The sequence below is a fragment of the Populus trichocarpa genome, chromosome 8, assembly GCF_000002775.5.
Source record: "Populus trichocarpa isolate Nisqually-1 chromosome 8, P.trichocarpa_v4.1, whole genome shotgun sequence".
NCBI classification, from domain to species: Eukaryota; Viridiplantae; Streptophyta; class Magnoliopsida; order Malpighiales; family Salicaceae; genus Populus; species Populus trichocarpa.
In genome coordinates this window covers 10,950,325-10,977,854 of record NC_037292.2, presented here as the reverse complement: position 1 = coordinate 10,977,854, position 27,530 = coordinate 10,950,325, and the positions used below count along the sequence as shown (strand labels likewise).

The 27,530-nt window shown below is 33.6% G+C and overlaps 2 protein-coding genes across 3 annotated transcripts; one reads left to right on the top strand and one right to left on the bottom strand.

Annotated features, from left to right (window-relative positions):
- Positions 1 to 12,347: 12,347 nt before the first annotated feature.
- LOC7473440 (pyruvate kinase isozyme A, chloroplastic) lies at positions 12,348 to 17,439 on the bottom strand. The gene is made up of 6 exons (XM_002311613.4): positions 16,668 to 17,439; positions 16,385 to 16,475; positions 16,090 to 16,283; positions 14,588 to 14,709; positions 14,012 to 14,490; positions 12,348 to 13,107 (listed from the first exon to the last, which is right to left on the bottom strand). The coding sequence occupies exons 1-6, from the start codon at positions 17,253 to 17,255 to the stop codon at positions 12,806 to 12,808; spliced, it is 1,776 nt and encodes a 591-aa protein (XP_002311649.3). The 5' UTR covers positions 17,256 to 17,439; the 3' UTR covers positions 12,348 to 12,805.
- A 6,290-nt stretch (positions 17,440 to 23,729) lies between these two features.
- On the top strand, positions 23,730 to 27,530 carry LOC7473438 (uncharacterized). Of its 2 annotated transcripts, none has more exons than XM_024607387.2 (4): positions 23,730 to 24,334; positions 24,900 to 25,564; positions 25,688 to 25,878; positions 26,892 to 27,530. In XM_024607387.2, the coding sequence occupies exons 1-4, from the start codon at positions 23,848 to 23,850 to the stop codon at positions 27,271 to 27,273; spliced, it is 1,725 nt and encodes a 574-aa protein (XP_024463155.1). In that variant the 5' UTR covers positions 23,730 to 23,847; the 3' UTR covers positions 27,274 to 27,530. The 2 variants fall into 2 exon arrangements, with proteins under 2 accessions (XP_024463155.1, XP_024463153.1); XM_024607385.2 differs by having other exon boundaries at positions 24,897 to 25,564.

The window sequence follows — 27,530 nt, the reverse complement described above, 5'->3', positions numbered from 1 at the left end:
ATATAAAACAATAAAAATAAATATTTTTTTCTAAAAAAACACACGGATGGCTCATGAGAGTAAAAAAAACAGAACTAATTTTTTAAAAGTTTTGATAAAGAATTTTTTTTTTTTCAAAAGGACAAAACTTTAAAATATTAAAAAAATGATGAAATAATATTGTTTAAGTTTATGGGGCTGAAAATACCATAGCTATAAAAATCGTATCGGCCTGATAAGTTGACTCGTGGCCTAGTTGACTCGAGGATTCATCTAGGTCAAGTTTGAAAAAAGTAAAGGAATTAGTTGATTTGGGGGTTTTTTTTTTTTTTTCAAATATTAGAGAGTGAATTACATCTTGTTTGTTTTTTTTAAAAAAAAAATTATGCAGACAACTCATCTTCTAAGTAAGTGGACTATGTGTCAATTAAATATGCGTATGATGCGTTATCAGCAAGCTCAAAATTCTTTAATCGGAGTGTCACTGCAAAATCAAGGTAATGGGTTTTTAACCAAAAAAATCATTTCAATCTTTTATTACCCAATAACATTTAGAAAAGAAAACAATTTATGTACATAAATAAACTTGTTTATACTTTCAAACAATCTAAAAATTACTTCAAAGATAAAAAAAAAAAATCAACTTAAAACCCAAAATCTTCTCAATGTTAAAGTTCAGGCTTTCACGTCGAATAGAACTTATTAACACTCAAAATGACTTTTATATGTTTGAAATTAGTGTTAATGATGATTTTTTCTCTCTATCATCAAAATCTGATAACTGCTCCCCTCTCTTCTTTCTCTAACTAGGAATTAAAAAATAAAATTTTAGATTAAAATTAAATTTTTAAATAATAAATGGACCATTAAAGCTGAAAAGCAGAAGTAAAATGAAGAAAATGAATATTTTACCTAAATTCTATATTGGCTATAGATTTTCTATACTTTTTAGTCCCCTATCATTGGATCTTTATTTTTCTTAGTAAAAAAATATAAAGCATGTAGAATATAGTATGGTATTTTCTATAAATTATTGTTTTATCTTGTTATATTTTGTTATACATATTTTATCAAATTTCTAGCATGTAGAATATACCATGGTATTTTTCTATAAATGGATAAACAAAACTTTGAGTTAAACAAAAATATATGTGGGTTATAGATAATATATTAAGTAAATAAATAAATAAAGCATTAAGATGAACAAATAGCCTGTGGTCTTGTGAAGGAGTACATGAAGATCTTGTAAATTTCGAGATATTGAATATTACCATCTCTAGTTCATTAAAATAAAAAATAAAATCCCTGTTGAAGAACCAAGCAATTGTCCTAATTTTTTTAATATTTTTTTTCCTATTTAGTTTGAATTTGTAGCAACCAACCTCACAAGCAAGTGTGTGAGCGCCCATGTGTGTGATGTATATAATGCAAGCCAGAATCTAGCTAGAAGATCACGATAAATCTTTATTAAAGCAACATTTGCATAATATATACATGGAAAAAAGGAATTAATATAGTATTTTTTGTGAGAGTTTTCTTTGGTGTAATCGGGTTTCTGGGTAGTGAGGAATTCCTATTTACATTAATTAATTACTGTAGTCTTCAATTTTTTACAGTGAAGTTTTCATGACTGTGCTGAACCATGACAAATCTTGTGTCATTTTCGTTTTGTATTATTACCTGGCCTGTGTAAGTTCTGCACAAAAATCTAGTAGTGGAGCTATGTTCAAGGTAGATTGTAGGTTTGTGTGAAAAAACTGAATATGTATACGAAACACGAGATTGATAAATTCGAACATAATTGTATCGTTGGATTACGCCGAGAGAAAATGAACGTTATTCGGACAGAACAAAGATTGCATATAGCATCGATGGCATGGAGAAGATGCATGTAGAGATGATGTATGGCCCAAAGCCCCAAACCTTCGATGGAGAAGGTGTTTTAGTCGAGGGAGATAAAGTAACTTTGTTGCTTAGATTAAAAAAAATTGCTAAGCACGCTAATGATGGTAGCAAAAATTGATTTTTTTTTCTTGTTTTAAATTATTTTTTTTATTTTTGAACCATATTAATACACGACATCAAAAATAAATTTTTAAAAATAAAATAAATAATTATTTTAATATATTCTAAAATAAAAAAAGATTTTAAAATAATTATTTTAATATATATATATATAAAATTAATGTATGCTAGAATTAGGTCTCATCCATTTTTTTGCTCGGGCAGCATTTGCGTAATATTTGTATTGCTTGTTAAGAAAATATCTAACAAGGTATATTTTTTCTGTGAAGTTTTCTTTAATATAACCGAGGACACTTGTACACATAATATTTTTTATGGAATAGATTTTCCCGAATTATATTATTTTTTTTATATCCTTTTTTATTTTATTTAATTGCTCGATTAGTGTCGTCTATGCGCGGGTTGTCAACTGCGCAGGAGCTAGCAGAATAAAATACTAGAATTTAAAAGCAAAATGCTAACATGTCACCTGGTAAGCACAGTCAGAAACAATAATTTCCACCGTGGTGGGGTTTTTTTATATTTTATTTAGATCGGAGGCTCCACGCCACATGAATGCTGACAATGACCTCTTAATTTTTTTTATTGCGAAAGGTTACTCGCCAGTACACACGTAGGACAAGATAAAATCTAATTAAGAGAATAATTACTCGTAATCACTGTACAATTTTAATTCTAATTACATAATACGGCCATCTTCGGTGCGTAGATGATCATCAAGTGCCGATTGTAGGGGAAAAAAAATATCTTATAGTGTTTGTCAGTGTTGTATAAATTGCTCTTTAAATATCTCATTTTCATGATTTGTTTGGGAGACCCTTTCACCTTCCGACTTGACTCTTGGAGTATGTGCTGTGGTTTTAATCGGAGAACCTTCTGGTATATACTTTAATATTCAATTATTTGTCGAGTTTTTGTATTTCAAGATCAAATTACTTTTACTTTGATCTTAACTAAACAAATTAATACATTCAAATTAGTATGCGGACAGAAAATATATTTCTTACTGCTCCCCTTGGATTCAAATGTGTTATCCGAAATTAATACCATTGGTTTTTACCGATATTAAGAGGGTGTTTGGGAGTGTGGTTATGGTTGTTTTTTAAAGTGTTTATTTTTTAAAAATTATTTTTGAGATCAGCACATCAAAATAATTTGAAAACATCAAAAACATATTACTTCAAAGCAAAAAAAAAAAAATTTCAAATTTTTTCAGAAGCGCTTTTGAGAAGCACTCCCAAACAGGCTCTAAATCATTAATTTGGAAGTCAAAGCAACTTGAAGTGGATAAATCTGTTTAGACTTGTGATTTTAGAGGCGGTTTATTTTTATGTTTTAAAAATATTTTAAAAAAAGTTGAGATTTTTTTATTTATTTTAAATTAATATTTTTATATTTTCATATTATTTTAATGTACTGATGTTAAAAATAAATTTTAAAATAAAAAAATCTTATTTTAATATATTTCTAAATAAAAAGTATTTTAAAAAGCAACTGCTACCACAACACAAAATGAACTTTTAGATGATGTTTGGCATTGCAATCCAACCATACTTTTAAAAAAAATTAAATTTTTTTAACTTCAATTTTTTGTGTGTTTCTGGATTATTTTGATGTGCTAATATCAAAAATAAATGTTAAAAAATAAAAAAATTATTATTTTGATGGATTTTCAAGCGAAAAGTATTTTAAAAAACAACATCTATCACACTCTCAAACAGGTATATATCTAGCGTGTGTTCAATGCTTGAAAATACTATTTCAAAATATTTTTTTTTAATTAAGAAACATCGTAATGGTGTTTTTTTTTTATATGTTTTTGTAATTTTGACATTTTCATAATAAAATCACTTAAAAAATATTAATTTAACGATTTCCATTCAATTTTTTTTTAAGAGCTATGTAACGAACACCTGAAATGTAAAGCCAAACATTGCTTTAGTCACCTATGATTTTATCAAAGAAGCTATACATCCATGTTCTCCACAAACAACGGAGCAAAATTTCACCGTACTAGCTGAGATGACAGGATGGTGCCTTCATTAGGCAAATGTACTATTATTCATAAAATGTAGTTTTGAGTTCAAAAATCGTCCCCACAAATATATATATATATATATATATATATATATATATATATATATATATATATATATAGGGTATTTTTACGACAGGGATTTTGGTTTTGTGAAAAAGAACAATAGCATTTTTTCTCCCTTTTTTCTTAGAATTGAAAGAAGGGTCACTTGAAATAATACAGGGATGATCGACATGATCTATAGAAAAAAGAAAAAGGATGGCAATGATAGCCAAAACCGTTGGCTAGCCCACCGGAATCAAATCAAATGATTAAAAAATAGCTCTACTTTAGTTATAGTTAATGATTGAACTGGCTCTGATCATGGCTGTAATTTTCATAATAATCGAATCGAGAGAATGGTATTGAGATTTCTTGCCAGTATAATTCTTTAAAATATCCTCAATGCAAAAGAATATTTTGAAAAACAAGGCGTGTACCTACCATGGATACATATAAAATTAACGTGTTGTTAAGCTATGATTAGGCAGCAGTTCAAACTCCGAACCATTGCATCGTATGGTCTAGGCCTGGCGGTGTGAAAGAGGAAACAAGGGCGGAAAACGATCAAGCATGACTCTTCATCTATAAGCATGTCTGGCCATTCTCAACACGGTCAAAGCTACAAGAACACCAAGATAATGATTTCATGTACATCTCCTAAGAAAGCAGTGATTGTGTATCTGGGTACTGAGAGCTGGGAGGGGGGGAATAAACAGAGAAAGTTAAAATCAATGGCTGAGGGTGGGGTACTCCATTAATTTCCTGGCTGTGCATGATGGAAAATCTTTTACAAAGCACTAACCCAAATGGGATTGATTCATGGCACAGATCTTTGAATCAACTAGAGAGAACCCATGATTAAGTTAAAGCATATTAAACTGTCCTTGTTCATTGGTAAATCCGGGACACAGCGATTTCCCACAAAGTTTGTGCACAATCATTATGTTTATATTAGGGATTCTGAGTACTTATGGACATTTACACATGGCATTGTAAGATTTGGCTCGTCTGCAATGAAAGTGTAATCCGCAATCCAAAATATAACTTGTTCTTTACTTTTTATCATCTAGGATTTTATTTTTAGATGCTTGGTTTAATTAATAAATTGTATACTTCTACGTTATCGATCATCTAAACCGTCTAAAAATAATTATTCCTGCAAAGTTATTAATTCCACTTCGAGTGATCTACATTAAGATTATACCAGAGAAAAATATAGTCTCAGTATGTCCAAAAATGATCAAAAAATTATTCTGCCTTAAATAAAAAAATCATTTTGAAAAGTAAATCTACCAGCACCCTATATTCTTGTGCAAGTAAAGGGTCACCGAGGTTTTTAAATAACCAGTATTATGTATCAACTTTCTCCAAACACCGAGTGGGGCCTTGCCACGCCCATTTAAGAATTTCCCATTGTCGACTACTGTTTGTATCTTTCTCTTATTTAATGAAAAGACAAAGCTTGACAATCCGAGAGAAAAAACCAGGTTCCATGAATCGGAGATCTGTCGCCAATCCGTTGGGTTTATAGCCTGAATGTGTTGCACCTTTAACGTGGCAAGACTGTTGATGCCACCTTGATGAACTTCTTTTCATGATGTCTATTGATAATTTGATATTATTGAATCTCTTTTAAGAACTTAATGATTTTCTCTTTAAAACCCTTTTTCGTTTTCTTTTCTTTTCCTTTTCCTTTATTTATTTATTTATTGGGGCATGGGCTTGTTAAGTTGTTATTAGCTTTTGGAGGCTCGGATGCTTTTTACTTGCAATGGATTACTTTGGGTGACTTGAGAAAAAGTTGCATACTTTAGGAATTTTTCTGTACAGTGAAGGACTTTAGACAATCGTATTAGGAGGAGGCCCTACTTTCATAATTCCGGATTTAGTGCCTCGAAACCCTAATCTGTCCCTTTTTAAAAAAGTTTAATTACCTTGAAATTCCCAGGAACTTACCTCCTGCCCAGATCCTCGCCTTCAATTAACCAAACGGGCTGATAGCGTGCTATTTTGTCGGCACTTGAAAGTTTCCCTTGGATTTAGTGCAGTTACAGACATCGGAACTGATATAATATTTGACAAAAGTTCATGTGTTGAAAGAATTCCAATAACACAGGACATAGTACAGCCATGATGTCCCCGGAACCCTAACATAAGTACAGTTCTTTAATATATATATATATATATATATATATATCAAATATTCTTCAGGATTAGCAGTAGCATATCAAGAGTAAATCCATCTTGTTAATCAGCGTATTTTTAAAGTTTTATTTTCTTTTATTCACTATGGAGAATTGGATTAATGTTTTGCGTTAAAGAGTGCACGTAAAGAGATGGGTTTTTTTTTTCCTTGAACACATGCAAGGAGCTTGGTTATAACTTTTTTTACACAAAGAGAAGATAATTAAGATAAACATTAGCTTTATTTTGGCATAAAGGAAATAATGAAATAAAGAGGGAAAGAGTGGAGCATTAATCTAAAGCCAATGAGTGCCCTTATCCATCAAGTCTTTAATATTTTACAGATGAAAGGGATAAATATAAACAAGTCATGATGATGAAGTAGGGCCTTCCTCCCTTTATATTCATTGGTAGATGGGGGGTCTAATCTACGTGTGGTGAGACCACCTGAAAACGACACTGCTCTCAAATACATTAGCCCCACTGCCGGAGCTGCTGGTATTCACAGATTCATGACGAGGAAAGCCACAGAGGTGGTGTGCCTGTGACCATTTCTTGACCCTCGTCTGGATAACAGTGATTTCTCGACGCTGGATCACTTGGATATGATCGGTAGTTACATAAAGTTTGTTATCCAATCCTCTACCATTAATTGCTTAGACCTAACCACGGAACAGGAGGTTGCGCAATCACTTAGTAGACTGTGATGTATGGCACAAGGGTCCTCCACAAATTATTGAGGCGTCAACATAAATAGTTGGCATATAATTAATCATGCACAGACGTTGCTGTCTTCTGGTGGGAGTTTAGCTCTGGTTTTCGATTTTGACCGCATTCATGTATATATTGACCATAAATACTTGGATTTAGTTGCAGAATAAATAGTTTGTTTTCAACCGGTTCCCATGCGAGAGATCTATCGAAAATAATTTTGGCCGAGAAGAAACAAAGAAAAATATTCGATGCATTTAAAAACTTTTAATAATTTTTTCCAAGTGCTAACGCTAGAATTCTAATCTGGATTTTTTTTTATATATAAAAAAAATTAACCTCATTCGCAAATGATAGAGTCTCTTTTTCAAAAATTGTTTGTAATTCAGATTCCTTGGAAGCATTACGCGTAGTGCATGAATGATGATCATACTCAGTTCCATTGTCTTGAGGTTGTTATTCTGGAGATCAAAGATATTTTAGCCAGGTATTGAGAGGTTTATATCAAACACACGCTAAGAAAAACTAACTCCTGTGCTTATTTCCTAGCCAAGAAAAGACTTGAACAGAATATGATTGAGTTTTTTATTTGTAAATCCTCTCTTTCAGGGATTATTTCTAGTGGAGGCTAGTTTTTTTTTTATGGACTAAAAAAAGCCTACTCCTGTGCTTATTTCTAGTGGAGGCTAGTTTTTTCTTCTTCTTTCATTCCACTATACCAACAAAAATGATACAATCTTTCGGAATTAATATAAATTCTTCCAACATAAACAAGGATGGTCCTGTACTAGGCTATGGTATGGTCCAGGTATGAAAAAAGTCGTACCTTTCCTTTGATTACCAGCAGGCTTGCTGCCCAAAAACATCATAGTGGTCCCTTAGATGAGGATCATTCAACTTAATTAGATATTTGGCCTCAATTTTTTAGCTGATAAGTCCTAATTTTTCAGTCACCACACTGATCGAATATGAACAAAATTAAACAATAAATAGTCTAATTTATTTATTTATTTAAAAAAAATAGGATGGACGACATGTCAATTGTCCTATCTACGTTAGAAAAATATTAAGGGCCTAAGTGTATGGGCCCTTACAAAATGGGTCGGGCCCAACAACGCTTGGCTTTTTCTTTTTTATCTAAATTTGTTTTTTTTAATTGGTGGTTTTTTTATATGCATTTTTTAAAAAAAAAAATTAATACTCATTCTCTCGTTTATTTTGTTTATATAACCTATTTTAAATGATAGTTATTTTTTTTTATTTTGTATGCATTTTATTTTTGAAGAGATTATTCTAATTCTATATTTTTTTATGTTTTATATAAGTAAAAAGTATTTATTTTATATAATATTTATAATACATGTAACCTTAAATAATATTTTTTTTATTTTATTCAATAAAATTCATATGTATCTATTTCTATTATCGTTTGTTAAATAAAAAATTAATTTTATTAGATAAAATCATTTAACATAATTGGGTCAAAGATTCATGTTGCAATTTAAAATATTTTGATTCATACATGTTTTTTTTTCTATTTCTATCTTCATTTATTGTTAATAATTTTTTTTAATACACATAATTTTTAATATATTTAATTATATATATAGCGTAAAATCTTAATTCACACTTATAATTTTTTATATGCAATTACACTTCATAGAAGGCTGCATAAATAATTTTTATCACACTCACCGAGCACTTTGGTGACCAGCCTAGAGAAAGAAGCTACATACGTACTCGAATACTATAACAAAAAATGCTATCTACTTGACCAATAAAGGAGCAAACGTCACAAGTACTAATATCAAATTCCATGTCTAATCCCAAATTTGTTGGCCTACCAAATTCTCTAATCCCACATAAAACCTAGCCAGTCATCTCTACCTTACCTAAAAAATATAAGACTAGGTATTGGGACCCGAACAATGTTTGCTTGCATCAGAGCACACATGCTTTGTTTATTTTCCGCATAGATTTTTTATGCTTTGCTTTGCTTTGCTTGTTAATGTCTACTTTTCTCGAGCACGGACAATGTCTCGAAGAAAATCTTTTTATTAAACCCTTAATATAATCCGTGTTGTTGCTATGTAAATTTAAATTAATGGCACGTACGTAAGCCGTAAGTTATATGAGATTCCATTATTGTTGATGAAGTTCAACCCTCCTCCACACACTCAACTATCACTCGATAAATCAATTTAATTTCTAATCAAACATCAACGTCTATCGAAGTGATTAAAGTTTTACTTGTAGGTTCTATAGCATAGCTCACTGTGCAGGTCTAACCCACCGTTTCAACCTTATATATAACTCGGGGGATCAAAACAGAGATGTTCATATCAAACTTTTGAAAAGTTCGGGATGGCTATGGGGTGTCCCAGCCCCGCGCAGGACCGACCCTGGACACGCGCCATCGCTGGCCTCACATTCTGCGTTCTTGTCTAAATTGCCAATAATGCTTATACAGTTTTATTATTATTCACAGATAACGTCCAGAATGTTATGCTAAGTGTAATAACATCAAATTAAGGTTTGATTTTACTCTATAATATCACCAAATCTCAAATAAATAGTTCTTAATACCCAATCCAAGACCCTTCACTTTCCCCTCCTGCAACCTTAAGTTTTTGCTACGGGATGGTTTGAACCTGAGACGCATATATATTCCAGGACAAGGTTTTCACCTGCATTGCCTGCACAGTTGAATTTAGATCAAGTGGCTAGGTCTAGTTAAATCAGATGTGATTAAAAGGTTGTTAACATGTTTATAATTGGATATATATTTGTATGGTTTGTTGGATAACTTCCTGAGCTTTTACTGTGAATTACAATATAGAAGTTAGCCATCTTCCTCCTTCAATCCTCCCTTTTCAAGCGCGAACAAGTTTATCCATAAACCAGTCGAAACAACAAAATCATTTTACAAACTATATATATATATATAGACTACCAGAGGTATTTATGCTATATTGTGTTGACTTTATAAGCAAGTTAATCCAAATCCATGGCCTTAGATATCTCGTCCACGATAAAGATCTACTTCAATATCGGTTGTTTTTTCTATTAAGAAACTCAACAAAACCTTCGTTATTCTCAGAAATAGCAACAATAATAATTACGCCTTTGTTCGTATCAATCAGAACAAATTAAGTTGGTGCCACAAAAATAAAATTTAGGTTTATAATTTAGAGCAGAGATGATGACTGATGAAGACATAAAGGTGTTTGATAAGGAAATCTGAAAAAGAAATGATGGGTATTTCTTTGTCTCCAGCACCAAAACCCACTTTCTCTCCCGTGGGACTGTTGTGGTTGGATTCTTGTAAGTTCAGGTTTTCTTCTTTTCCTCAGACAGCCAAATCAGGTATCTTTCTACCATTATTCCCTTTATTTGTTCCTTAGCAATAGCAATAGGGTTTAGGTCACTGTGCAAAAATAATTTGCCTGCCTCCATCTGTTTCGTGATGGTGGTAGGGATACCCGTTTTCACATCTTCTGGATTGAACGACTCTCAAGTTGATAGAGAACTGGGCCACTTCAGGCTGATGGGCCCATCTACGATGACGTGAAGATGGGAAACACTATTGCAAATCTCACAGATTTTTTTACATGAATAAGTTTTTTATTTTTGTGGATAATATAAATTATATTTTGAATTGATTTTTTTAATATAATATTAAAATTTTAATATTCACATGATCATTAGTTTAAATCCCACCATCTTTATTTATTTAATAAAAATTAAATATAAAATAAAATAAACTTATAATTAAGCTTTAAAAGCTTATATTTATAAATATAAAAAAATAATATAAATTATATTTTAAAATTCCATCAAAACTTTCAAGATATGAAATTGAGATGCTGTTTAAAACTATTTATCTGACATTATTATCGTTGATGGAAGCCATTAAAAAGTAGAATTGGAAGTTTGTTTAATAAATCAACGGTGAAATAGTGAAAGCTATCAAAGTCACTCCCTAGTCTATGATTTCAAGGGAAGCAGGTGATGTACAGTAGCCTCACAAGTTGAAATCACCTCCATAACTTTTTCTTTCTTTCTTAATCTGGATTGAGAAAAGTGGGCCCAGTAAATTATGTCGTTTTTGTGATAGCAGGAGCCCACACCGTGGACAAAACAATGGTTTCTGGCCAATCCATCTTCCATGAAACGTTAACCTCCGCCTCTTTTCGCCACTGGCCACGGCCAGGCACTACTGCATCTTGTATCCGGCGTCTCTCTCTTTTTTCTCAAGAAATGAAGAAGAGAGATCAGATATAGATTTCTTGTGGGTGGATTATGGACAGCATTCTTCAAAAAATCTTTCTCTTAAAACTATTCCTCTCAAATAAATAAATAAAACTCACTCTAATCCTCCTGTTATGAATAAGAGAAGAGGGACGAACGGGCACAAGTAAAATTGTAAATAGTAACATCAACAACGAGAAGCAGACAAGGAGAGAGTAGAGAGTAGCTAGTTCAATTGACATCGGAGCGGTGGAGCGGTGGAGCGGTGGAGCATTTATGGTGACGTGAAGACAGGAACTAATAAAATCTCACACAGAGATATATGAGAGAAGCGGTGGACCACCACCGCCACCGTGACTATATTGCCGTTATATTGATTTCACTATTGATAATTTTATTTTACCAACCACTAATTATATAAACCAATATCCCCATGGCGGAATAAGTTGTGAGATATAAATCGATTCGTCTGGAATATGTGAAATATTTTCTTCTCGCTTTCAGGCGACCCGGAATGTGGCCATTAAACTAAACGGCATATTTTTCCTTCGCTCCAAGCATAAAATCCCGTCTTCCATTAAATAAATTAAATAAATAAAATAAGACCAGTCAGTCTCCATTCCATGACACCACGTCTTTCTGTCGGTCTGTTAAATTTTCTATTACACAGATTTACAGTTTTTTTTATTTTAAATATGCTGTTTTATGGACCTTTAATATAATTCCCCAGTCAATCTTGTTATTCGGAATGATAAAACACGAGAATCCCAAATGGGCTCCCAGCTACCCAGGCCCAGAAGTTCTTCCGGTCGAGACAGATGATAGTCAGCTACTTTCTCCGATCCCGAACTTCCAAATCCACCTTTTTTCCCATTTTCTGAAACTGAATTGCCAAGAGGCAGCTTTAAGGTATCTTTGGCCAAAAGTAGCTTTTCAGGGTTACATGGAGAGGATGGTAGACGACATTTTAACAGAGGGACGGGAATAAGGGATTGTTAAGGACACCAAATGCTTGGACAATACAAGTAAGCAAGCTGAAAAACCCTAGTAATGAAATGGAAAGATGATGAGTATGTATGAACAAATACGGGCAATAATTGAATGACACAAACAAATCTGCTAATAACTTGTATTGGTTTTGCTTTCTCTTAGCATTTAACGGAATTACAACAATCTGGATACAAGCAATAACTGAAAATACTACTTGAAACAATCTGGAATACGCTGGTTATATAAAACCACACAAAAATACATAAGAAAATACAGTTCTGCCTTCCGCTGGTACCCTTAGCAACATGTCAAAACAAAGTCACTTGGGTAAAATTGTGATCACCTGCCAAAGAATTACAGCTACTCAAGTGGAATGATCTGTCAAACTTTATATGGTTGAATGGGTGGATTTCCTTCAAGTATCAGGCACGGGGCCCAGTGAAAGCAGGATGAACTCAAGACTACCCTCACGATGAATTCATCTTATAGCAACTAGAATTTTCTAGCAGCAACCAAATTGTCGAACTGGTAACAATGGACATAGAAAAGAAGGTTCCAAGTTGCGATGACAATCTAACCCAAAATCTAAGGAACATTCATAACTTGGATGGACTGTAACATGTCCGATACAGCAATGACAAGGTCACCTGATTTGATCATTCCCCTAGCCTTGAGCAATGAGAAGGTTTTATTGAGGTTGCTCTCCATATCATCAGAGAAGCTCACACGGAAAGGTATCAGGCCCCACTGTAGGTTCAGGCGTCTCCTTACGGATTTTGTGCTTGTAAAGGCAAAGATTGGGCAATCAGGTCTGCAACGTGACAAGAGAGAAGCCATGTGGCCTGTCTTTGTGTAGACAAAAAGTGCATCTACTCCCAAATTGTTAGCTGCAAATTCACAAATCATAACTTACAATCCATGTAAAATTTAATGAACACACAAAACATGCAGGTACACAAACAAAAATAAAGTGGTCCATCAAAGAAGGACGAGAAGGGGAGGGGTGGTCTAGAATCTAATCACCAGAGAGGTTTGAGCACTCTGATAACCACCAACAATAAAGTAAGCAAGTCATGAGAGCCAGAGCAGGGGAAACAAAAAGGAAGGTGCTTAGTTGAACCAGCATAATATATTTAGATGACTTGAGACAATTTACAATGGTATCGTGACAATGTTCGGAGGAAAAAAGGCAACTCAGTTTATGGCAATAAACGAGAGAAGAAAAGAAAAAAAAGAAAACAATAACAATAGGTGATCATGCAGTAAAACATGGAAGAAAGATTTAAAACGATATTGAAAACATAATTATCCAAAATTACCCATCAAACATCCTTAAATTTGGAGTTTAGACCACTTCTGGAAGTGGCCCATCAATTAAGTACAACAGCAAGTTCTAAACTGCTGGTGTAATTTTGCAATCAAAATATAATGGATTCATTTTCTTCATTTTCCGCTTTTCTTTACCTTTGGTATTCATGTTCCCTGAAAAATGGTTTCTCAATGAATTTTTTTTGTTTTCAGAATTGAAAAACTGAAAATGTGTTGACCAGTTATTTTTTCCACTTATCCATGAGTTGATAAGTGGAAAACTGGCTTTCCAAACTGGAAAGAGAAGAAAAGAGAAACCCTTAAAGCATTTTAAAACATGGTTTCTGTGAAGTGCTTCATTTTTTAACTAGTTGAATCAGAGAATTTTGGCTGAGTAAAGCCTCTGATTCTGAAAATAGCACAGTTAATTGTGAAGGTCCATAAATTCAAGATATCTAGAAGTAAGGAACAACTTGCACATACCCATCTTGGCAGCAGAACTGCAGATCTCTTCTGAAATACTGTCAGAAAATGAGGATCCTACAGCAGGGAGTTCCATAGCTTCATAGCGTTTCTCTTCTCTCCACCACTTCTCAATTCTCACACTGACACTTCTCAGAACAGCCAGTGCCTTGTCAGGGTATTGGCCCATGGCTGACTCACCAGATAACATCAAAGCATCTGCCCTTTGCCTAACTGCTTCAGAAACATCAGCTACCTCTGCCCTGGTAGGTGTAGGGTATTCAATCATAGATTCAAGTAACTGGGAGGCAACAATAACTGGCTTATTTAGCTGCCTACAAATCTGAACAATCTTTTGTTGGGCTGACGGGACCTGTTCTAATGGTATCTGAGCACCGAGATCTCCTCTGGCTACCATTGCTCCATCTGATGCTTGAATGATCTCTTCCAAGTTCCTCAATGAGTCAATACTCTCTATTTTTGCAATGACAGCTATGTCACTACATCAGAATTAAAAATCACTTCAGCAGATTGTTTTAAGATGAGATTCAATCATGAGAGTGGAGAGCATTACATATATCAATTCAATAGGCTTACCTGTCACGAGACCGAGCAGCTATGTAGCTTTTAAGATGATTAATCACTTCAGCAGACTTGACAAATGATATCGCAATGAAGTCAACACCCTCTGCAATCCCAAAATCAATGTCCAACCAATCCTGGAAAATATATATATATAAAACATGGGAATTAAAACAAATGAGCATTTTTATAATTTGCAGATAGAAAGGTGCAGTGGAGATGGGTGATGAGCAATAACTGGTAAATTGATGTCGTACACAAATCGCTAAAGATTTATGCAAACATAATTTTTGCTACACATGGTAGTCGCATTGGCATGCAACGGCTACAATTGAATTTTTTTACATTCAGGAGACCTGCAATTGGTTTATCAGAATGAACTCTACAACCCCTATTTATGAGGGAGCTTTCAACTCCAATTGTGAAAAATTGACCAGACTGCAGTTCTTCCAGGTGTTAAGTTCAAGATAGACTTCTGGAATAAGTTGACCTAGAAATGAATGCAACTCCCAACCCAAGGTTTTACTTAGATTATATATTAATTTTTTGTAATGCAAGTTATTTCAATAATATATGTGTAACAATTATTTTTGAAAGATGATGGTATCCTCTCCAACAAAGAAAGTACCAATATAAAGTGGATGGTGGGGGCATGGCAGAAAAGGATATTTCAGTATGAAAGTTCATTCACTCAATGAATCATATAATGGATAGGCCAAGAAAGTTATGTATACACCAAAAACATAAACACTGATGATTGACCATTTCCATTCAAAACCATATGGATTAGTTGACATGCCCTCCATTTGTGAAGTAATAGAATTTCTATCTTGAGAATCCATGAAAATGGACAAGCTTTAGTTATCAAGAAATTACTTGCAGCTTGAGGAAATGAACTAGCCATTTGACGGTGAGAACCAATAAGCCAGTATAGAGAGAGAGTACAAATGAAAGACACAAATTAATAATAGCAACAATGTTATTAATTCAAATTAATAAAAGCATATCTAGAATTCTAGTTCATAATTCAATAAGTGAGATAAGTGATTGAACATTTAAATCAATTAACTATGAAACACATTGAACTGTTATGAAAATTCTCAGCTCCTCTTTTTTGTATCTTCTTGTTAACATTTTTATGAAATTGAGTGAATTTCACATTCAAAAGAGAAAAAAGAACACCCTTGAATCCCGAAAACTTGAGCTGGATAACTAGTTAAGCACCTGAACACCTTTCAATCCCAAAAACTTGACCTGTATAACTAGTTAATCACCCGGACACCTTTGAATCCCGAAAACTTGATCTGGATAACTAGTTAAGCACCACCCCCAAAAAAAAACAAAAGAAAAAAGAAAAAAACCCGCAAAGATTTAAAGAATCTAGAACTTGGTAATCTGTCATATAGATCCAACCTTAATGAAAGGCAAACTCTCAGAGGTAGTGAAAGGCAACTTTCGCACTTGAAAAAAAAAAAGATACCAATTTCTATAACAGAGAAAAGATCGGAGGCGCCAACCTTTGAGGAAATTGTTGGGAGCATGGCATTACGTTCTCGTACTAGACTTCCATCCCTCCAGAAAGTCAAGTTAGCCCGTGGTAGCATCAATCCAGGATCAGTACACCTACACTTGACATCTGGACCAATTTTCTCTATCACCTCGAACCTCACCATTCCACCATCAACAAGAAGTTCATCCCCAACTTTCACATCTGTATCAAATCAATTGTTGGTTTGAATTAGGCTAAAGATTTATAGTTTCTTGCAAAACAAAGTAGGAGTAATATTTTCCTTCAAATAAGGATAGCATTACCCTCAGCAAAACCATCATAATTCACATTGATGGTGCGTTCTGGTCGGGGCAAATCGAACGCTCGCACACTAAAAGTCCATATTTCACCATCCTGCACACACACATCCAACAACTCAACGAATAGCTACCAAATTTTGATCTCAGTGCACATTTAAATAACACTAATAAGCAAATCATTTTGCAAAACATATAATAATCTAATGAATTAATGCTTCAATTGAATTCACAAAACATCCATAACAACAACATAATGTTAGTGAATTAGCCAAAATTGCAATGTTACCTCAGCTTTAGCAGAGGAAGCACCACCAAGATCGCCCATATGAATCTCACTGCCTTCAGTATCCATCATAATAGCAACAGCAAAACCTTTCTCTTCATTCAATCTCCTCACTCGCTCAATTACTCTCTTATGCCACTCACGCGTCCCATGACACATGTTAATTCGTGCTACATTCATGCCTCCAACAGCCAACGCCTGCAATTCCTCAAATCCACACGTCGCTGGTCCGATCGTGCACACCAGTTTCGTCCTCCTTGTGCTCCTGAACCCATTCTCCTTCAACTCCACCTCCGTCGCCGCATCAACATCGATCGAGCTCGAGTCGGATAGGAATGATTGCGAAGGTGGCGTATCGTAGTCCTGTGGTGTAGAGGACAATATCTCGCCCGCTCCGGTTCCATTGTCGGAGATTAGGACTTGAGGAGGGGTCGTGGAGGAGTTGGGATCTGCTGACGTGGAGGCTTTGATTGAGATAAGTTTCGGAGAGAGGGTGGTGACCGGGAACCGGCGATTACAGGAGGGTTTAGGGAGAGATTGTTTGGAGAAAGTGAGGTTAGAGGGAGTGAAGAAGTGTAATGATTGAGACATGGTTACCGGGAAAATGTGAAGTCTGGTGATGACAGGGTGTGTTTGGGGATTGGTTAACGAGGAAGGAAGGGTTTTTTAAAGAGATGGAAAGGGGCGGATGTAACGAAGCGAGTGAAGTGAGAAAGAGCTTTGTAGATGTCGCCAAGTCTGGATGGAGACGTGGGATCGTTTGTTTCCAGCGGTAGGTGTTTGATGCAACGGCTAAATTAGGAGGGTAGGGAAAATGCTACGATGATTTTGGCTCGGGAGTTTGGTTACGTGGTTGCATTTGATTGGTTGTGTGGATGGGGTGATTCTTGGTACCACCTGGGATATTTTTGCGGGAAAAGAATTTTTGTTTTCATTATAATTTCCTTTTTTATCATTAAAAACCTTCATCCATTCCAAAACTTACTTAAAAAATAACATCATTTTGTAGAAGATTTAACGTCTTTTGTTGGATGATTCTAACTAGAATTTTTATTGAGAAATCAAAATTGTTTGATGATAAAATTAATGCAATAATAGTTTAAATAAGAACCAAGGATATCATAATAGTTTTGGAATATATTTAAAATCTATCTAAAAAAATATTTAATGTTTTGATTATATATTGTTTCTTTTTTATGTATGTTCTTATGATATTTGTGTTTTAAAAAAAAGTCTTAAACAATTCATCTAGTTTTGTAAAGAAAATATATTATTTAAGTTACATCTTGAATAATTATTTAAATTAATATAATTTCATTTACATTTTAATATAATAACTCATTATCAAATAATTTGATATGTATATTCTCAAATCATAACATAGCAAACGCAGCATAACATTTGCAATACTAGCACAACATATTCTCACGTGCTTTCCCTTTGAACTTCCCTTCGCAACGTTACAACAAAAATTAAATGGTATGAAAAGGTTGTTCAAGAGATGTTTTTTAGAAAATGTTTCTTTGATTTTTTTTTTTTTCCTAAGTTGACAGGTGACCCAAACATTTTAGATCTGGGATGTTATCAGATCCAAGCACTTTGTGAACATTTAAACCTATTTTTTTTCCTTTTACATTATTGTTTAGTGAATTTTATTATTTAATTTGTTGGTGTTAAAAATAATTTTTTTAAAAAAATACTACTTTGATGTATTTAAAAAACAACATTTACTACATTTTTAAACACCCCTTTCATTACATGGTGTCGCTTGTGAAGTCATCGATGCCAGTGCTAACACTATCAAATAATGGAGATTGTTAATTTATTTATATTAATTATTTCTAATTGAAAATTGTTTTTCATCACTAATTATTTGATTTCTGAGACTTGTTTTCAAATTTGGTGTTCTTCCTTGGAATTTTTATATGTTTTATTTTGAATTATTTTCTTAATTGATTTGTTTATTTTTTTTTTACAATTCCACTCATAAATATTTATTTTCATTTAATTTTTATGTGAAATTTGGTCCAACTTCTTTTCACTGCTATTGTATTTTTGAGATTTGTTTTCAAATTTGGTGTTCTTCCTTTGAATTTCTATTTGTTTTGAATTATTTTCTTAATTGATTTTTTTATATATAATTCCACTCGTGAGTATTTATTTTCATTTAATTTTTGTATGAAATTTGGTCCAACTTCTTTTAATTGCTATTTTTTAATCATTTATTTAATGGATTGGTTTTAATTTAGTCATAATTCTTTTAGTTGCTATTTTTATTTTTATCTTGTATTTTTTTTCTTTTAATTTCATTCCTCGATGTTTGTTTGGCGAAAAATCTGGTTTTTTTTGTTTTCCCAGCTTTACATTTGATAGGGTCATATTGGTCTCATAACCTGGATCATAGATCTAAAAGATTAACCCAAGTTTACTTTCATGTTTTTTAATATTTTTTTACCATTATTTTTAAGCTTTTCTATTTGTAGCATCATCTTAGTCTCGTGTTCTAGGTCATATGTTTTAATTCGTTAACCCTGGTTCACTGTCGGATTTACTAGATGCTTTTTTTATTATCTTGTTTTGGCTTTGACAAGTTTTTCAAATTTATATTTTAAAATTGGTTTATGATAAATTTCTTGACAGGACCTAGATCTAAGTTTTTATAGGTTGCGAGCTTTTTAAAATTTAATCGTGTTTAAAATGTTTGTCGTTTACTTGGTTTTTACATATGTTTTCAATTTTACTCTTTATGATTTTTCTTATCTTTAAAATTTGATCCTTATTTTTTTAATTTTATTTATTGCTTTTGCAAAAAAATTATTAATATTTTTCCGGTGACTTCATCCTTTTAAATTAAATTGGTTGAGAATTATGCTTCTTGATTGAATTTGGATAAAAATTTTGGTTTGCTTTCAACATCCTTTTTTCTATTTCACCCCCTGTAATTTTTAAATTTTTAAATAATCTATCATATTATAAATGATTTCAATTTCACCCCTGTAATTTTGTAATCTTTCAAGTTTGGTCCCGATTATTTTAATTGCAATTGTTTTTTAGGGATAATCTTATTTTTTTTTAAAATTTCATCTTTATTGAGTTTTTTCTTGTTAGATTTTAGGTCCATTTTTTTTGTTACTTCTTTTCCTTTGCAAGTTTTTGTTGTTAGTCTTTTTTTCAACAATTTCATCATTCAAGATTAAATTGGATAACATTTAATTTTTTTTGATTGAACTCATGTTCATGATCTAACAAGTTGCAAGTTTTTTAAATTATGTTAGGTTTAGAAGGTTTGCCTGAGATTTTTTTGTTTTTTTTCTTTTCTTTTTTTAAAGCTATTTTTTTAAAGAATTTGATTATTTTTTATGTTTTTTTTTAGTTAAGTTAGTATTGAATTGTTTAATAATTGAGATACACTCTATGTTTCTATCTTCTTTTTTTGTCATTATTGTTTGATTAATTTATTTATTATTGTTTTTTTGGTATTATTTAAATTGCTACTTTAATGAGACTTAATTTTTTTTTTTACCTGTTACTTTTTTTTATATAAAAAAAATTATTATTCCACCTGCGGCCAAGGACGTACAGCATGTCTAGATGGTGCCTATTTAAAGTGTTTCAACACCACACACCCCTGCATGGAATACAAGTGTCATTCATGTCCAGTACTACTTGTGACGTGGGTACTTTGTAATTCTTATAACATGACACAACTCAACCATCCTAGCTAGTCCAGATTCAGTACTTTGCTGTCTTGTTTTGCTGGACTAATATCTGTCTCAACGGAGAAAAATGTCCGCTTCGGTGTCTGCAATATCATCCAACCTCGTGAAGAAAGCCATCCCATTTTCTACACCAAACTCGGCCGTAGTAAGAACTTTAAATAGAAAGATTATCAAGAGCCATGTTTATGGAAAACCAGGCCTTATCTCGCTTGTATGTCGATTACTAGTCCATAACCAATCTAATATTCCGCCTGAGATTCCAGGCAAGAACCCACTAGAATTTCTGAGAAGGTACTCTAATAATAACGATCCGCCTTCAGTTCCACCAGAAGTACCAGAACTTCCAAGCAGTCCTGAGATCGAGACTAGTCCATCAGATGAAGGACACATAAGACCTCCAAGGATTCCAGAGGTGCCTAATACCGGACCTGACTTCCCTGTTCCAGTACCGTTACCAACGCCTCCTGACGTTCCCGGGGACACCTTGGCCTCCGCCTCCAAATCGACTGCCCCCCGAGTTGCCGCCTGATATTATACCACCCCCTGCTCCCCCGCCACCTGATATTAACCCTCCACTGGATACGACAGATATTAAACCACCACCTGGGCCGTATGTAGTCTAATGAAATGGTGGTCCTTGGAAAATTATATCTTTGTTAGTTGATATATATAGTTATGATTTCTTTTCTCTCAGTTTCCAATCTTGGAATTTTAAGTCCAAGAAGATGTTAAAGCATACATGCCTCTACAATCCTTGTTCTGGCTGTGCAACCGATCTTTTAACTCTCTTTAAGTGATGCTGTGCTGAATTTGTCAAGTTATGTTTTGGAACTTTCTGCTATAAGAGCTCGACAGGAACGCAAATGGAGAGTTGGGAGCTAATTATAAAATTAGTCCTTGTAGTTTATGAAAATGAATTAATTAGTCCTATTATGAGAAGTTATTTGATAAAACCCACCTCCATCCACATCGCGCCAACAACAGTGCCGCCTCTAAACTTGAAATTATCGCATTTTCACCTACATGGTCTGAGACTACAAAATAGTTTAAAGCTCCATTTGTTTTGAGAAAAAATATTTCATATATAAATAATTTTTTTAAATATTTTATTTTTTATTACCGGGATATTAATGAAATCTATTTAAAAATAATAGTATGGTGTTTAGTGCATGTGAAAAATATATGTTAAAAAGGAACCGATAAGAATTAATTAATGATGAAGCCCATAATTTATTAACAAGACTAGTCCAGTAAACTATTTTTATTTTTTAAAATTTATAATTTTATTTCAATTGTTTTAATTTCTTTCACTGTAAGAAAATATTTTACATTTGTCTATGTAAATCAAATATAGAAAACTATAAAATATATTTTATATTTTGAGAATCGCTAAAGAATATTGGGTTATTGCGTTCATGATTTGAAGGGGAATCTGCATCTCTCCTTAATCATTAGAGTATCAAATCTCAAGTCATGACGTGAAAGGTAAAATTTGTGAGAACTCTCCTACACTGCGATTGTTTTTCATCAGTTCTTGTGTTTATAATAAAATAAACACAGTAAAATATTTGATAATTAACAAATTAAACTGTGCTTTTTTTATTACAGGATACATTAAAAAAAAATTAAGTTTGAAATGTTAATTTTATGGAGTAGTTTTTATATTTTTTTAATTAAGTTTGTAAAACCCTATTTATTTTTGTGTTTTAAAAGTGCTTTTGAAAAAAAATATATTTTTTTATTTTTCTTTACTTCAAATTGATATATTTTTTTTATGTTTTCAAATCATTTTGATGCGTTGATATCAAAAATAATTTTTTAAAAATTAAAAAATATATTATTTTGATGCATTTTCAAGTAAAAAACACTTTGAAAAGCAACCGTAACTACACTTTCACCATATATTTTATACATATTTTTTGCTACACATTAGCTAACCACACTTTTTTTTAAACTTATTTGTTTTAAATCATAACTACAAAAAATACTTAAAAAACAAACACACTCTTAGAGACCGCGTTCCCCAAAATTAATTTTTTTTGTTAAAAATTAATTTTTTTAGTATGTTTTGGATCGTTTTGATGCGTTGATTTTAAAAAATAAAAAAATATTATTTTGATACATTTCGGTACGAAAAACACTTTAAAAAACAACTGCAACCATACTTCCAAAAAGACTCTAGTCTAATGTGAATAACTTTTTCTTCTTCTTCTTCTTTATTTTTATAGAATAGAGAAAGTAATTATCAAGAAATACTATCTAAAAAAACCGGGGAAAAAAAATCATGTTTGTTGCTAAGATTATGAAATTCACATAATAATAATAATAATAATAATAATAAACATGTAATCACTTCATGGAATCATGGAACATAGTGAATAGTCTAGAAAGTTGGAATGGTCCCACAATTTGATTACTTTTCCAAGCACATATTCTCGTTAAAATGGTAGGAATATAATCCAAGTCTCCAACTTTAATTACCTCAATTAAAAAAGTGATATATGCCTTAATGTGTTTCACAAGTCGGCTGGGCTCCATTTTTGCCGAAATTTGATTTTTTATTTTTGAATTATTTATGTTTTTAAATTGTTTTTTACATACTAATATCATAAATAAATTAAAAAACAAAAAAAATTATTTTAATTGATTTCTAAGTAAAAAATACTTTTAAAAAAATCATTACTACAAAATTAAACACCATCTAACAGAATTGTTTTACAAAATTTTTACTTTTGTTTTCATATGCTTTTAAAAAATAATTGTAGTTTTAAAAAATATTAAAATGATATTTTTGTCAATGCTTTTAAATGTCTTAATATATTAATATAAAAACTTTATAAAAAATTATTTAATATATTTTTTAAAAATATTGTAAAAAACTCAAACCATCACACTTTGGGTAACCCCAACGTGACTCTAATTGCATTGAAAACACTTGTCATCACCTGCGATTTTTGAAACTGGCATTTCTTTACTAGCTTTATCATAAACCTGGGTCCCACCCCATTATGATACAAATTACAATTCCTTTCAAATCCGTGAATATTAAAGGAAAAACTCATTTTGAGAAGGAAACGAGCAGCCTGCCACTCGCAATCTTACATTTGGAGCCTCCATTTCCGTTTACTCAGCTGTCAAGTTTCCGTAAAAAGCAGATCCCCCAAATCTATCTCCTTTCCAATCAAAGCGTCATCCCGTCTTGATATTTTTCTAGCCGTTCAAAATAAATAAGTCTAAATAAACAAATGAAATAAACCTGGACCAATCATAAACCAACAAAAAGGCATCACCCCGTTCCTCCAATCACACGTAATCACCTCCCCTCCTTATTTAACAAACTACGTCCACCTCACTCCATCACGCGCTAACTTCAAAAAATCAAATCCACCGCCACTTTGCTTTGTTTTCCTTTCTTCAGTCCTCTCCTGTCTCCTCCCTCTCAACACTCTCCCCAGCAACTAAAAATGGCGGCCAGTCTCGGCGCCTACACACGCGCGACCCCACGCGCCTCCCTCTTCTCCAATACCAGAACCTCCTTTGTTATACAGTCCCCACCATTCCTTAGCATAACAAGAACCACCAAAATCACTAGAATTAGGGTTTCAAATGATGGCAGTAACTCCTACCTGGACATGTGGAAAACGGCTGTTGATCGCGAGAGGAAGACCGTCGAGTTCCAACAAATCGCTGGAAATTTAGCTCAAACCGATAATGACAGTGATGATGATGATGATGATGTTACTGTTGATTTGGAGAAGAAGAGCGAGGACTTCAATAAGATCCTTGAAGTCTCCAAGGAGGAGAGGGACCGCATTCAGCGTGTGCAAGTCATTGATCGTGCCGCGGCGGCCATTGCGGCAGCTCGCGATATTGTCAGGGAAAAAAAGTCCGCTGATAAGGATTTCAAGAGTCACGAAAGCATGGGTGGGGAAGTGGAAGATCAACAAGGAGGTAAATTTTGGTCTTATGTTTATATTTTCATTCAAGTTCAGTAAGTTTAATTTAAGTTAATTTTGGGAATTAATAGGATTTAAGTTTTACGCTTTATATGTCTATCACGCGAGTTTTGTGTTTGCTAATGAAGAAAATATTAGATATTGTCAACTTAAAGCTTCAAGTCTTGCTTCTTGAATAGAAATAAATGAAAAAAAGGAGAAGGAAGTATTCTGTATGATTTCGAACTTGGAGCTAAGATGGTGATATCAAAGTGACAGTGGTTTTTAAAATTGGAAAAAATTTGAGAAAAGACTTTAACTTTAGTACTTTAAAGCCAGCCGTTGTTCAGCTCTGTAAATGCTTGAACATAATCTTAGGAATTATGAATCAGAAACAGTCAGCGCACATTTCTTGCTTATGTTTTTTTTTTTTTCATATTGGAAGCTGTTGTCACGAGAAACAATTGATGTCCCTTTTTACTTCCCAATTTGAAGACCAGTTCAGTTCTTGCAATTAATACACCAGACGTTGCTGCTGAAATAAAACAAAATAAAGCCACTTCTCTTTTCTTATGCAGCAGGAACAGAGAGTAGGAGCATCTTGGTGTCTCGATCTGAGTCTTCTGCAGATGGAGTTCCTGGTCCAGATTTTTGGTCCTGGACTCCTCCTCTCAGCAGTGATGGAAATTCAGATGATTCCAGCGATGTGCTGAAAGTTAGGAAATCTTCAGATACTCCTTTGACCATCCCAGTTGCAATGAAAGAGCGATCTGCGGATTTTCTCTCAATTCCATTTGAGAGCAAACTTTTAGATACGAACCACAGTTCTCCTATACCTCCACTGCAGTCATTAGTTGAGGTTGAAGGAGTAGAGGTCTCTGAATCCATTCTAGAAATGCCTTCTAAAAACGAGGAAGAACGTGAACTTGGAGTCCAATTTTCAGCATATGCAGCAGAAGCAGCACATGCTCTTGAGAAAGATAAGGTTGATGAGTTGTCATCCTATGGAGTGACTGCAGATGGATCAAGGTGTTGGAGGGAGACAGGAATTGAGCAAAGGCCTGATGGTGTAATTTGCAGGTGGACGATGACCAGGGGGGTCAGTGCTGACCAAGAGGTCGAGTGGCAAGAAAAGTTCTGGGAAGCTGCTGATGATTTTGGCTACAAGGAACTTGGTTCAGAGAAATCAGGGCGTGATGCAACTGGAAATGTGTGGCGCGAGTTTTGGAGGGAATCAATGCGGCAGGTCATAAGAAGTGTTTCTCTAAATTGCAATAACTAAATGCTCTTTCCTTTTGTATTTTAGGCTTTGTGATATAGATGATTCAAGTTATCTTGCCTATTGAAATCTAGAGTCTGATGCATGCAGGAATCTGGGCTTTTGCATCTTGAAAAAACTGCAGACAAGTGGGGGAAGAATGGACAAGGTGACGAGTGGCAAGAGAAATGGTGGGAACATTATGGTGCATCTGGTCAAGCGGAGAAATGGGCTCATAAGTGGTGCAGTATTGATCCAACCACAAACCTTGAGGCTGGTCATGCTCATGTTTGGCATGAAAGGTGATGGAAAAAATTCTGCACATCATAACAATCTTAAATTTGTCATCATTTTTTTTATTACCAAAACATCATTTTTGACATGGATTTCTAGTCAAGATGATCATACTTGAACATGTTAAATTGTAGTGCAAATTTGTGATGACATTTGGAGATCTTAAATGTCAATGTTGCCTTTGAAGGGACATTTTTTTAGTTCCTAGACTCTAGAAGTTTTCTATGGCATAGGCATTTACTCACTTTTGTCCCTTCTCTTCAATCTATAACTAGCTTTTCTAAATGAGTCACTTGTTTTAGTTTCTTTCCATTTTATTGGAAAAATTCCACTTCTTCCCTTCCTGTTGCAGTCCCAAGAGAGAGTCAACTCTTCTTTTTATTAGCCTTCGGCTTCTTAGCCTGCTTTCTTAGCTCTATACCTCTTCTTCTCCCTAAGGCCTTTGGTTGTCTTGCTTTTGACCTTCAGCTTCTTTCCCGGTCTTAGAGCCTAGTTTTTAAGCCCTGCTTTGCCCATCTCCCTTTACTACTCGTCCAGTTGCTTGCAGACCAGAAAAGGATGAAGATAGGAGTGAGAAGGCAGTTTCTCTTTACTAAAGAACTCCACTCCTCTGCATCGTGATTTGCTGGGCCTATGCCAAGATGAGCTCAAGCATGGTTATGCAGGGACTTTGTCAAGAGTTGAGGATCAAGAGAAGAGCTAGAATTTAATTATCGTGGTTGACAATTAATTGATGTCGCGGTTCTAAACCGTGACAAGAAAAAGTGTGCTATTTTGCCAAATCTTTTTGTTGCAGTGTTAATTCTCCTATTTTTAAAAATTTATATGCTAATTGCCCAGTTTATCCAATTGATTTAGACTGTTAATTTATTTTTCATATTCATATTCAAGCAATTGCAATTTTTTCGAAGGTGGTACTAGAACTTTTACCTTCCTGAAATCTTCAACTCTAGTGATTGCCTCAACGATTGCAGTTTTGTTCTTATTGTTTGTAAAAATGTTGACATATTGCTGGTAATAGGTGGGGCGAGAAGTATGATGGACATGGAGGCAGCACAAAATATACTGATAAATGGGCTGAGCGCTGTGAGGGTGATGGTTGGGCGAAGTGGGGTGACAAGTGGGATGAAAATTTTGATCTAAATGGTCATGGTGTCAAGCAAGGGGAGGCATGGTGGGAGGGAAAACATGGAGAGCGGTGGAACCGCACTTGGGGTGAGCGTCACAATGGTTCTGGATGGGTTCACAAGTATGGGAAGAGCAGCTGTGGGGAGCACTGGGACACACATACCCAGCAAGATACATGGTATGAAAGATTCCCACACTATGGTTTCTATCACTGCTTTGAAAACTCAGTCCAGCTCCGGGAAGTTCAGAAGCCATCGGAGATAGATGAACAATGAGCTCCCAATTTTCCTTTCGATTTCTCATCTATTCCTTTGATGTTGCTTAGGAAAGTCGTGTATAATTATTGGTTGATCCTTTGCAAAAGAAGAAGTTTCCCACTGAAGTCGCAATATCTTTTTTCTTGGATATGATTCGGAATGCTATCTCATGAACTGCATTTTTTTTTTTATAACTTTATACCGTGAAAGACCGTGTACTTACTTGATATTACATCAATCAAAGAGGAAAGTGGTCGAGTGTGTGTTCACCGAAA